Source organism: Anomaloglossus baeobatrachus, chromosome 4, assembly GCF_048569485.1.
Source record: "Anomaloglossus baeobatrachus isolate aAnoBae1 chromosome 4, aAnoBae1.hap1, whole genome shotgun sequence".
NCBI lineage: Eukaryota > Metazoa > Chordata > Amphibia > Anura > Aromobatidae > Anomaloglossus > Anomaloglossus baeobatrachus.
Window position 1 is genome coordinate 617,946,708 of NC_134356.1, and position 12,986 is coordinate 617,959,693.

The 12,986-nt window shown below is 50.4% G+C and overlaps 1 protein-coding gene across 1 annotated transcript in view; it reads left to right on the forward strand.

Moving 5' to 3' along the window:
• AEBP1 (AE binding protein 1) overlaps nucleotides 1-12,986 on the forward strand; it is a 99,100-nt gene that overhangs the window by 49,974 nt on the left and 36,140 nt on the right. Inside the window, exons 10-12 of the mRNA XM_075346260.1 lie at nucleotides 73-182; nucleotides 471-610; nucleotides 1,900-1,984. Of these exons, the coding sequence (XP_075202375.1) occupies nucleotides 73-182; nucleotides 471-610; nucleotides 1,900-1,984 (335 nt within the window). The remainder of the gene's footprint in view (nucleotides 1-72; nucleotides 183-470; nucleotides 611-1,899; nucleotides 1,985-12,986) is intronic.

Sequence of the window (12,986 nt, forward strand, 5' to 3'; positions counted from 1 at the left end):
TTTATCTTGTAAAATATAAAATAACCTAAGTTGAACAAGTTTTGTAATTCCCGAAATTCATTCTTAACACAGAGTGTCCCCCCATGGGTCTGGAGTCCCATCGGATAGAAGACGATCAGATGCTTTCATCCTCTATGTTGCGTCATGGGCTGCACGCTCAAAGAGGCCGACTTAACACACAAGTATGTACCTGACTAGGAAGGATTCCTATCGCCAACATTTATGGCATATACAACGGGCCTTCATCTATCTTGAGAATGGAGACTTGTCAAGAGCCGTTATCAGTAGAGAGGTGGTCTCACATGTTCAGGCCACTTTTCTGATTTCTATGGGAGTTAGATAAATTGCTCAGCAATTTTCAGGACTTCTTTACAAATGGATAGAAAGAACCACCTCTCAATTCCCCACAGTGTGAGGTGTGACCCTGTTGTCTAGAAAGATGTGAGCCCCATCTTTTGTCCCATCTTTAGGCCGGCAGTAATGAAGATGACTTCTTTGATGGTGCCTGGTGTGCTGAGGACGATGGCAGAACACAGTGGCTGGAGGTGGACACTAGAAGAAGCACATTATTCACTGGTGTTATAACCCAAGGACGGGACTCTGTCCTTCAGTGAGTACTAGGAATGTAAAACCTGTTCAAAATTAATGACACAATCTATGTTTTGGTTCTCTAGAGGGTTGAACCATGGTGAAAAATCCAATCTTGCTAAAAAAATCTATATCTGCATCCAAATCCCATCATAACAGAGTGATGGAGTATGGCACACCTATGACTCCTAACTATGAAATCTTAGGCACTCTGTATGCCATGTTATGATGTTCCATATGGCACCATAAGGAGGTATCCTCACCAAGACCAGGCTACAACCCTTTCTCTTTTTTTGTAAAGTTAGGCAAGGTGTTTAAGAAAATGAGCAAACTGTTTATTTTTCTTAGAATTATATATAAATATATATATATATATATATATATATATATATATATATATATACTGATGGCTTCAGACAGACGTATTTTTGGTAAGTGTTTTATCCTTGTGCTCCACAGACAGCACACTGATCCAATATTAACCAGTGTGATTCTTCACATCAGAGATTTTTCACATGGTTCGATGCTGTATTTTGGTCCCGTTTTGGACCAGACTAAAGCCTGCTTTGCATGTTACGATTCTGCATACGATATTGTATGCGATTGTAACCGCCCCCATCGTATGTGCGGCACGTTCAATTTTGTTGAATGTGCCGCACAAACGATTAACCCCCGTCACACGTACTTACCCGTCCATACGATCTCGATGTGGGCGGCAAACGTCCACTTCCTGGAGTGGGAGGGACGTTCGGCGTCACATCGACGTCACGCGGCAGCCGGCCAATAGAAGCGGAGGGGCAGAGATGAGCGGGACGTAAACATCCCGCCCACCTCTATCCTTCTACATTGCTGGCCGGGAGCCGCAGGACATAGGTAAGATCTGTTCATCGTTCCCGGGGTGTCACACACTGCGATGTGTGCTACCCCGGGTACGATAAACAACGTGACGTTCATTTCATGAGGAATGAACGACGTGCGTGCGATGAACGTTTCACCGTTCATTCGCAATCGCATGTACCTGTCACACACTGCAATGTAACTTACGATGCTGGATGTGCATCACTTACGACGTGACCCCGCCGACACATTGTAAGATATATTGTAGTGTGTAAAGTGGGCTTTAGACACATAAATTTGTGCAGCTCCTGTACCCCTTCGATATGCAGATGGGTACACAGAGCCACATACGTAGAATGTCATGTCCACAATTTGCAGCTGTAAGTAGACCGTTCTTTTCCATATGTCTGTCTGATCCCGGCTTAATTGTATCTCTACAGACAAATAAATCTTAATTCATATTTTTTTCGATAGTGATGACTTTGTCACCTCATACTACGTGGGCTTCAGTAATGACAGCCAGAAATGGACCATGTACAGCAATGGGTATGAGGAGATGGTGAGTACGTGGTTTTCTGTGCATTTAAAGATGATCTTGAAGTTCTTCTGACATGACTATATTAATTATTATAGTTTGCAAACTGCATTTGCAGAGCCCCTTAGTACCAGAAAAGAAGAATCCCCTCTTATGTAACAACATCCTGAAAATAACACCCCTCTGGGAATTCATCCACGAGTTTAGTGATGATATTGACTCCATGGGTGATTTCCAAAAACGAGCAGGGGATGTTGCATAATGAAAGTTACAAATATGCCATTGAAGTGCCTATACATTGTAGTGTCCATGTAATGTGCTCAACTTATGCTTCTGGAGATGCACCCAGAAGTTAAGTGGACTCTCCTCACTACTGTACTCAGAAACATGTCGCTAACTGCATTTTACCCACAATGTGAACTCAGAATCGAGGGGGGGCATTTTGCAATTGGGGGTACAGATTTGGTGCGATTTCTTTTGGGGGTTGGAGGAAAAAGAGCAATGGCACTTTTCCAGAGTCTTTGCTCCTCCAGTATTGCGTAAACCCACTGTATTTCTGTTAATATATGACAGTTTGGACTTGTTTTATTTTTGTAGAATGAGTTCAAGCTTTTACATGACATTTTTGGATCACATTTATCCTGTGCTCTACACTGAGCACTTACATTGGGGATTTACATTTAAATCTCCAATTCAGATGATACCCGGTATGGATCCATTCACTATAATGAGGCAGCAGAGACACTTTGGAATCTGACCTCTGTTTGGTGGTGTCTGACTTTTCAGAAGTGTACAAAACTGTCCAACCATGCTTTTATGAATGTTTAAAAATTTGGACCTCCGGATCATAGGCCAGAGAGAGTACATAGTGACTCCCTCTGCCTCATTATAGTGAATGCTCCATTGGGAACGTTGTCTGAATCACGTTTTTCGGAGATTTACACCTAAACCCCTGTACAAGCGCTCACCATAGAGCGCAGGCTAAATGTGAGCCGAGCCTTACCGAGAGCGGTTCGATGAAAAAGCATAGTTTTGTACCAGATTTTCTTTTTATTATAATTAAACAGTTTGACAGTTTGGACACAATGATACTAAATATATGTACTTTTTTGTTTATTTTTGTTGTTTTTTTTGCATAAATATATGTATTTATTGGTATATTTTTTTCATTCTTTATTTTGTGATTTTTGTTTTTATAAAAAATATTTTTACAATTTTTTTTTTACTTTTTTACTTAGTCCCTCAATGGGACATTAACTTTTATCATTCTGGTTGATGGTATAATGTATTGCAATGCACATTACACCTGTCAATATTAGGGCTCACTCACATTAACATATAAATTGAACAACTGCGATAATATCTTGCATTGCACTATGCCCAATGTTAGACAGTGTTGCAGGTCAGATCGGTGAGTTTTTCCTCTGTTTTAAACGGATTGAGGTTGAGGAAAAAAAAATCACAGCATGCTGCGATTGGCAGTACATCTCAGATCATGTGCACCCATACAAGTCTACTGTCCCTGACAAAAGTACTGTCACTTATCCATGTAAATAAAAGCTTATAATCTAACTTTAAATTCATCCATTGGTGTCACAAACCACCGGGGGGGTCACTCAGAAATCCCCCGCGCTGGCTACCAGTACGTCACAATCGGGGGGTAACAAGTGGGGGTCACCCCTCCTTTATACCTCCCGACCGACAGACAGAGCACGTGACGCGCTCTCTAGCGCCCCTCTTATAGTCAGGCCAATTATGGAATTGCCCGACAATAAGCAAGGAGGCCGCTATACTACTTATGCCGATTATTGAAGGGTCCCCGGTGAGAGTAGGGTATATATTCCCCCGACCTCCGCGGGCGGAATATATAATATCTTCCCGAATCTCACTGGCCTCCCCACAATAATCCTTGGCACAACTCGCTGCCACCAACCGCTTCACGGTAACTATTAGCCGAACACACAGACGTGGGATTCAAGATCGAGATAACAGAACAGCCCAAGATTAATTATATAATTTAATCGCCTAAAGCACACTAGAAACTACAATATATACAATAGGGAATCTACAGAATATACATATGTCAGAGTACAGTTACAGATAAAGCATGGTTTACAACAGGTATGCAATTCAATCAGTTACCTTGTGCGTCTGGCCACAGGGGGGCGCTGTAGACCAGGTTTCCAGGAACTCTCTCACAGGTCTTTCCCAACCAGGCCCCCGAGCAGAAGAACACTGGAAAATGGCCGAAGTAGGGTTATCAACCTGGGCAGATCCAGGTCCCCTCCTACCTTAGTGACCTCAGAGGGAGCACTGCTCCACCCCTGGCTGGAGTTATGGACAATCCACAACATGGAATATGGGCCATAACTTTGCCTGGGAGCGTCGTAGGCGGACGCCAATGCTCTCATTGTGACAGTTATGAATTTAGCTACAGAACGAGGGGACTCATGACCTGTCTGCCAGTTCCCCATTGGCTGATATCACGCCTGGGGCATTTCCCAATGTCCTGCTCCCATAAAAAGGGTGTGCCGGCATCGTCCACATGCGGAGACACCATTTTTATGGTTGCCATATTTATCGGAAATATGGCTTGCGAGATATGAACCATTTTTTACTGGAGTCGTTCTGTCTGGCTATTTCCATAGCCTTGCTAACTAGCTAGCAGCCCCCACTACAGGGTCACGGCAGGGAGTCATCCTGTGTCCATTGTCCCTACACCACCTCATTTCCATATCACAGGACATGGCCATGGATTTGTTGCTAAACCAGTTGTGTGAAGGGAAGGGGGGGGGGGGGTGACACCAGGAGAGGGCTTCCTGACATGACTTGAATGTCATGATTTATCGTCATATCTCCGGATTTACCTCACACCTCCCCCCTTTTGAGGGCGCTAGGGGGCAGCACACTCCGGTGTTCCCCCGTGCGCCCGTCCGCGACCTCTCCTTGTCGGGACAGCCCGTCTGCGTTACCGTGGTCACGGCCCCTTTTGTGGCGAATGGTGAAGTTGTATTGCTGGAGCGCAAGGCTCCATCGCAACAATCGCCCATTCGTCCCAGAGACGGTGTGCAACCAGCTGAGGGGATTGTGGTCCGTCTCCACGATGAAGTGGCGCCCGTATAGATAGGGTTGCAGACGCTGCAGGGCCCACACTATGGCCAGGCACTCCTTCTCCATTGTAGAATAGGCCACTTCCCTTGGTAACAGCTTCCTGCTCAGGTACAAGACTGGGTGCTCTTGGCTCGCAGAGTCCACCTGGCCGAGCACCGCACCGAGGCCGAAGTCACTGGCGTCGGTCTGTACTACAAACGGCCGCGTGAAGTCGGCTGCCTGTAGCACGGGCGGGCTGGACAGGGCGTCCTTTAGGGCCCGGAAGGCTGTCTCGCAGTCCATTGTCCAATCGACTGCAGAGGGCAGCTTCTTCTTGGTGAGGTCCGTCAAGGGCTTTGCCAGGCTACTATAGCATGGAACAAACCTCCTATAGTACCCAGCGGTCCCCAAGAAGGACATCACCTGCTTCTTGGTCCTGGGGGTGGGCCAGGATGCGATGGCCTCCACTTTCTCAGGCTCGGGCTTCAGCGTTCCCCCACCTACCCGGTGACCGAGGTACTGGACCTCGCTCATGGCCAGCTGACACTTTCCCGGCTTGATGGTCAAACCTGCCCGGTGGATCCGCCTGAGCACCTGTGCTAGATGCTCTAGGTGGTCCTCCCAGGTGGGACTGAAGACGGCAATGTCATCCAGGTACGCGGCCGCGTACCCTTCAAGTCCCTTGAGCAGGGTGTTGACCATCCGCTGGAAAGTGGCAGGGGCATTCCTCATCCCGAATGGCATCACCGTGGACTCGTACAGTCCAAATGGGGTAATAAAGGCAGAGCGTTCCCTGGCCTTGCGAGTCAGGGGGATCTGCCAATATCCCCGGCTCAGGTCCATGATGGTCAGGTACTGAGCCCCGGCCAACTGATCGAGCAGGTCATCGATGCGTGGCATTGGGTACGCATCGGCGACCGTGACAGCATTGAGCCCCCTGTAGTCCACGCAGAACCGAGTGGTTCGGTCCTTCTTAGGGACGAGGACTACAGGCGAGGCCCAAGCGCTGTTGGATGCCTGGATCACCCCCAGCTCCAGCATCTCGTCAATCTCCTGGCGCATGTGTTGCTGCACCTCCAGGGAGACCCGATATGCTGAACGCCGGATCGGGGGATGATCCCCAGTGTCCACGTGATGGACAGCCAAGTCAGTCCTTCCGGGCTGGTTGGTAAACAACCCCCGGAAGGGGTGTAGGGTGGCCCACAGCTGGGACCGTTGGTCCTCCAAGAGCTGGTGGCCAACCTCCACATCCTCAATGGATCCGCCTGCCCTAACCTGGGCTAGCATATCCAAGAGGGTTTCCGCTTCTCCCTCCTCGGGCAGGTTGCACACAGGGAGTGCACATGCCTCCCGCTCATGATGTGCCTTCATCATGTTCACATGGAAGGGCTTCCGCCTTCCACGGGCAGGGTCCAGGGTGACCAGGTACGTCACAGGGTTGAGCTGCTGGTACACGAGGTATGGGCCTTCCCAGGCTGCCTGAAGCTTGTCCTGTGGTACGGGGACCAGTACCCACACCTCTTGACCCACTTGGTAGGTCCTCTCACAAGCGTTCTGGTCGTACCAACGCTTCTGATCGGCCTGGGCTTGAGCCATATTGTCGTGTACCAGTTGCGTCAAGGCCTGCATTTTGTCCCGGAAGCGCATGACATACTCGATAACCGACACTCCAGGGGTGGCCAAATCCCCTTCCCAAGCCTCTTTCACCAGAGCCAGGGGGCCCCGCACACGTCGCCCGTACAGGAGCTCAAACGGTGAGAATCCTGTTGAGGCCTGTGGAACCTCCCGGTAAGCAAATAACAGGTGTGGGAGATACCGCTCCCAGTCACGCCCATGGGAGTCGACCAACATCTTAAGCATCTGCTTTAAGGTGCCATTGAACCGCTCGCACAGGCCATTAGTCTGTGGATGGTACGGGCTGGCCACCAGATGTCGCACCTGGACTTGCTTACAGAGGGCCTCCATCAGCTGGGACATGAATTGGGTCCCCCGGTCGGTGAGCATTTCCTGGGGAAAACCCACTCGGGAGAAAATCTCCAGCAATGCGGTGGCCACCTTGTCAGCCCGAATGGACGACAAGGCCACTGCTTCTGGGTACCGGGTGGCATAGTCCACTACCGTCAGTATGAAGCGTTTCCCGGAGCTGCTGGGGATGGCCAGCGGGCCGACCAGATCCACAGCCACCCTCCTGAAAGGCTCATCGATGATGGGCAGAGATACCAGTGGGGCTTTGGGGCGTGGCCCCGCCTTCCCCACTCTCTGACAGGTTTCACACGAACGGCAGTAGGCAGCCACATCGGCCCCCATTTTTGGCCAGTAGAAATGCTGGTTTAACCTGGCCTTGGTCTTAGCGATCCCTAGGTGTCCGGCCATCGGAATCTCATGTGCGATCCGCAACAACTCCGTCCGGAACGGATAGGGTACCACCAACTGTCGGTCCCTGGGCCACGCCTCCGGTGAACCCTGCTGGACCGTGGCCCGGTACAGCCGTCCTTGGTCCCAGACCACTCGCTCCGGGTCCGAGTCCGAGGGAGGCTGTGCCGCCTGCTCCTTTAGAGCTTTCAGGCTGTCGTCAGCTTCTAACGCTGCCTGAAACCCCTGACTAGATGTGGCCAGAATCGACGAGACTGTCACATCTTCGGTCAGTACCCCGGGACCTGTGTCCTGGCCTCCACCTGACTCGGCTGCCACTTGGTCAGAAGGGGAAGAGCTATCGGACCTCCGGGAGGCCCCTTGGCTTCCAGCACTCCCACTGCGGGTGACAGCGGCCACAGCCGCTGCGACCGTGGGTCGTGCCTGCTCCTCCTCCGTTCCTGACCAAGTCGCCGGTTCAGGCAGACCTACCTGGCTTCCTGACACCCCGGTTGTGGGGGAACCATGCACCGAGATCTTACCTGGGAGCACTTCCGCTCCTGGACCGGCCCCAATCTCACCTGCCTGTTCCCCCTCTGCAGCAACAGAACCCCGCTGTGAAATCTCTGGGGACCCCACATTTGCTGTGGTAGCCCCCACCCCACACACTGGTCCTCCCCCTGCAGCACCCTGCTCTCTGCTTATCCCTGCAGAGGGCAACAGATCCCAGCTCACAGGCTGGTTACTTGTAGAGGCATTGTCACACCTGTCTCTGACCCCCTCCCCTCCTGTCACAGCTGCAGCTGCGTGTGTGTCTATGGTGTCTGTGCAAGCAGAAATATCAGAGTTCACTCCCTCCTCCCTTACATCATTCATAGATAACACATTAACATTGTCCGGAGGCCTGTCAGCACTGGCTGAAGGTTCAGCCTTTGGGGCGGGGCCAAACTGGGAGGTTATTTGCCCCAAATCTGTCCCAAGTAGCACGTTTGCAGGGATCCGATCAGTTACCCCCACCTCCCTCACCCCTCGCCCTGCGCCCCAGTCCACATAAATGTCAGCAACAGGCAGCGCCGGGTCAATGCCTCCAATCCCGGAGACAGCGAGGGTTTTTCCAGGGATCAAGTCTTGGGGGGACACCATCTCAGGCCGCACCAGAGTCACCTCCGAGGCGCTGTCTCGCAGTCCTATGGTCACAGACTGGCCGACGGTGACAGGTTGGAAGCTGTCCAGGGACCTACCACCACCCCCACCCACACAATACACCTTGGGCGGCCCTTGGGACGGGGACGGAGCCGGGGCCTTGGGACGCTGAGGGCACATGGCCTTGAAGTGTCCAGGTAGGTTGCACTGGTGGCACCGTCTTGGTTCTGCCACGGGCCTGGAGAGGGGAGTTGAGGGGGACACCCCCTGCAGTCTAGGGGCAGGTGGGGCAGTCGCAGAGTTCATCTTACCCCCTCTCCAGGTGCTGCTGGTGGCTGCTCTCCTGGCTTCAGGAGCCCGATTGTTGGTGTAGTCATCTGCCAGGGCAGCTGTAGCCGTGGATCCCTTTGGCTTCTGGTCTCGGATGAACTGGCGGAGATCCTCAGGGCAGTTCCACAAGAGTTGCTCCGTGATGAACAAGTCCAGGATCTCCGGTCCGGTGGAAAGCTGCAGGCCTTGGGTCCAGTGGTCGGCAGCTCGGGCAAGGGCCCGCCGGTGGTCAGCCCAGGAGTCCTTTGGTCCCTTCTGCAGCGTCCGGAACTTCTTGCGGTAGGACTCCGGGGTGAGGTTGTACTGTTGGATCAGGGCCCGCTTGATGGTGTCGTAGCCCTGATCCGCCTCAGCAGGCAAGTCCCCAAGGATATCCAGGGCCTTACCCCTTAAACGGGGGGTCAGGTATTTGGCCCACTGGTCCTTGTTCAGATGGTGCTGCAAGCAAGTCCGCTCAAAAGCAGTCAAGAAAGAGTCCAAGTCTCCATCCTTCTCCAGCACTGGGAAGTCCTCAACACGGACCTTTGGAAGTTTGGTGTCTTGAAGGTCACGTGCGGCTGATGAGGGCCGGAGCTGAGCTAGCTGCAGCTGGTAGTCACGCTCTGCCTGGCGCTCTTCACGCGCTGCCTGCCGCTCCGCAGCCTCAGCCTCACGCGCTGCTTGCCGCTCTGCCTGCCGCTCCGCAGCCTCACACGCTGCCCTGCGCTCTGCCAGGAGTGCCTGGTAGCCCTCCCGGTCTCCAGCCTGGAGTAGGGCCATAGCCATTTGAAGAAGGCTATCCGAGCCTCCCAGGCTCGGTGGAATGGCACGTGGTGATCTGCGGCCCGCTGCGGAGCCTGGTGCTTCACTGTCCATTGCAGAGCGGAGGGCTGGCATCTGGCTCGTTGAGGAACCTTGGGCGAGCTCCTCCTCATCTTGTCCATAATTGCCAGCTTGTGCGCTGTCCTCTGCAGAACGGTTTTCAGGCGTCGAGCTCCTGGAGGACTCGTGGGCAACCTCCTCATCGTCTCTGGCCTGAGCATCGGCCATTCCTTTGGCTTTGCTCCTGGTGCTATCAGCCATTGTTGCAGACTTTGGTCACTGACACAGAACTGACACCTGATGCCTCCACACACCTTACAGTATCTGCACTCTGACACTCTAGTGTTGAGCTGGTCTGAAGACCCCAGCAGCCACAGCTGCTGCAGGCAGTCTTTAGTGTCTGGGAGTATGGGTCTCACACTCACACACACTATTATCTCGATCCCACCGCTATGCCACCAATATGTCACAAACCACCGGGGGGGTCACTCAGAAATCCCCCGCGCTGGCTACCAGTACGTCACAATCGGGGGGTAACAAGTGGGGGTCACCCCTCCTTTATACCTCCCGACCGACAGACAGAGCACGTGACGCGCTCTCTAGCGCCCCTCTTATAGTCAGGCCAATTATGGAATTGCCCGACAATAAGCAAGGAGGCCGCTATACTACTTATGCCGATTATTGAAGGGTCCCCGGTGAGAGTAGGGTATATATTCCCCCGACCTCCGCGGGCGGAATATATAATATCTTCCCGAATCTCACTGGCCTCCCCACAATAATCCTTGGCACAACTCGCTGCCACCAACCGCTTCACGGTAACTATTAGCCGAACACACAGACGTGGGATTCAAGATCGAGATAACAGAACAGCCCAAGATTAATTATATAATTTAATCGCCTAAAGCACACTAGAAACTACAATATATACAATAGGGAATCTACAGAATATACATATGTCAGAGTACAGTTACAGATAAAGCATGGTTTACAACAGGTATGCAATTCAATCAGTTACCTTGTGCGTCTGGCCACAGGGGGGCGCTGTAGACCAGGTTTCCAGGAACTCTCTCACAGGTCTTTCCCAACCAGGCCCCCGAGCAGAAGAACACTGGAAAATGGCCGAAGTAGGGTTATCAACCTGGGCAGATCCAGGTCCCCTCCTACCTTAGTGACCTCAGAGGGAGCACTGCTCCACCCCTGGCTGGAGTTATGGACAATCCACAACATGGAATATGGGCCATAACTTTGCCTGGGAGCGTCGTAGGCGGACGCCAATGCTCTCATTGTGACAGTTATGAATTTAGCTACAGAACGAGGGGACTCATGACCTGTCTGCCAGTTCCCCATTGGCTGATATCACGCCTGGGGCATTTCCCAATGTCCTGCTCCCATAAAAAGGGTGTGCCGGCATCGTCCACATGCGGAGACACCATTTTTATGGTTGCCATATTTATCGGAAATATGGCTTGCGAGATATGAACCATTTTTTACTGGAGTCGTTCTGTCTGGCTATTTCCATAGCCTTGCTAACTAGCTAGCAGCCCCCACTACAGGGTCACGGCAGGGAGTCATCCTGTGTCCATTGTCCCTACACCACCTCATTTCCATATCACAGGACATGGCCATGGATTTGTTGCTAAACCAGTTGTGTGAAGGGAAGGGGGGGGGGGTGACACCAGGAGAGGGCTTCCTGACATGACTTGAATGTCATGATTTATCGTCATATCTCCGGATTTACCTCACAATTGGTTTCATAAATTACTTTTTTAAAAGCTGAAACCCTCCCAAATTTGGTTTAGGTTATGAAAATAAAGTTGTTGCAAAGCTGAAATATTGATCATTTAATGAACACAGAAAGGTCAGATTTTGACAAGACAAAAGTTTTGTCGCCCACAGAAAGTAATGTGAAATTCAAACAAATAATTAACTTCTAATACAAAGATATGTTCCATAACAATGGTGAATGAAGTTGTGGTGCTATTAGAGCCATATTTAATATTTTGTGTGACTTCCATTAGCTTGAAGGCCTGCATCCATGCGGTTCAACAATAATTCATACAATTTATTGATGAAGTCATCAGGAATAGCAAAGAATGCAGTCTTACATGTCTCCCAGAGTTCATCTAGATTCTTTGGTTGTCTTCCAAGGTTCCTCTTTCATCCTACCCCAAACATGCTCAATGATGTTCATGTCTGGTGACTGGGCTGGCCAGTTCTTGAGCACCTTGATCTTTTTTGCCAGGAGGAACTTTGTTGTAGAGATGGATGTATGAGATGGAGCAGATGCTGCACAATTCAACCTCTTTTATGATTGGGAATGTAAGAGGTAGCTAATACTTTTTGATATTTTAGGCTATTGATATTGCCTTCCACCTTGCAAATGTTTCTCACACCCTATACTAAATGTAACCCCAGACCATGATCTTTCCACCACCAAACTTAACTGTTTTCTGGATCCATATGGGCTCCAGTAGGTCTCCTGCAGTATTTGCGGCGGCTATAATGTAATTCAACTGAAGATTCATCAGAGAAATCCACCTTCTGCCACTTTTCCAGCGTCCATCTGTTTACCAGGCTGTGGGACTTGGGAAATGCCACATGGTTTTTTAATTTCCATTTGTTTAGTGCTGGCTTCTGGGCACTGATTCGACCATGGAGGCCATTTTGAGACACAATCCTACAAACTGTTCTAGTTGACAAGAGACTTGAGGTGACCGGGCCTGTTGGAGCTCTGCTGCAGTGGAAGAGGGGCTGGATTTTGGATTTTCTAACCAACAAACGTTCCTCCTGAGCAGTTGTATTGCTCTGTCGGACCTGGGATTGTCAAAAACATCTCCAGTCTCTTCAAATCTTTTTTTTTAATTCTTTGTACTTGACGCTGAGACACATTAAAGGTGCCAGACATCTCTGCAGTGGATCTGGTCTTCAGCCTCTGGATAATCAAGGCTTTGGTAGCAGGGTGCATTTTTGGCATGTTGTCAGAGGCCAAGTTGCAGTTTAACTGAAGGTCTGGGGTGCTGGGTTTCTTCTTATACACACCCACTAATTAACCGATCATTTAGTGAGCACAAGTGAGGATGTAAACTAGGATTGGGTGCATTATATGACAAGGCGACAAAGCTTTTGTCTTGCCAAAATCTGACCTTTCCTTGTTCATTAAATGATCAATATTTCAGCTTTGCAGTAACTTTATTTTTATAACCTAAACCAAATTTGGGAGGGTTTCAGCTTTCAAAAGAGTAATTTATGAAACCAAGGGATGAATTTTTAGGTTATAAGCTTTAATTTACATAACATGGATAAGCGACCG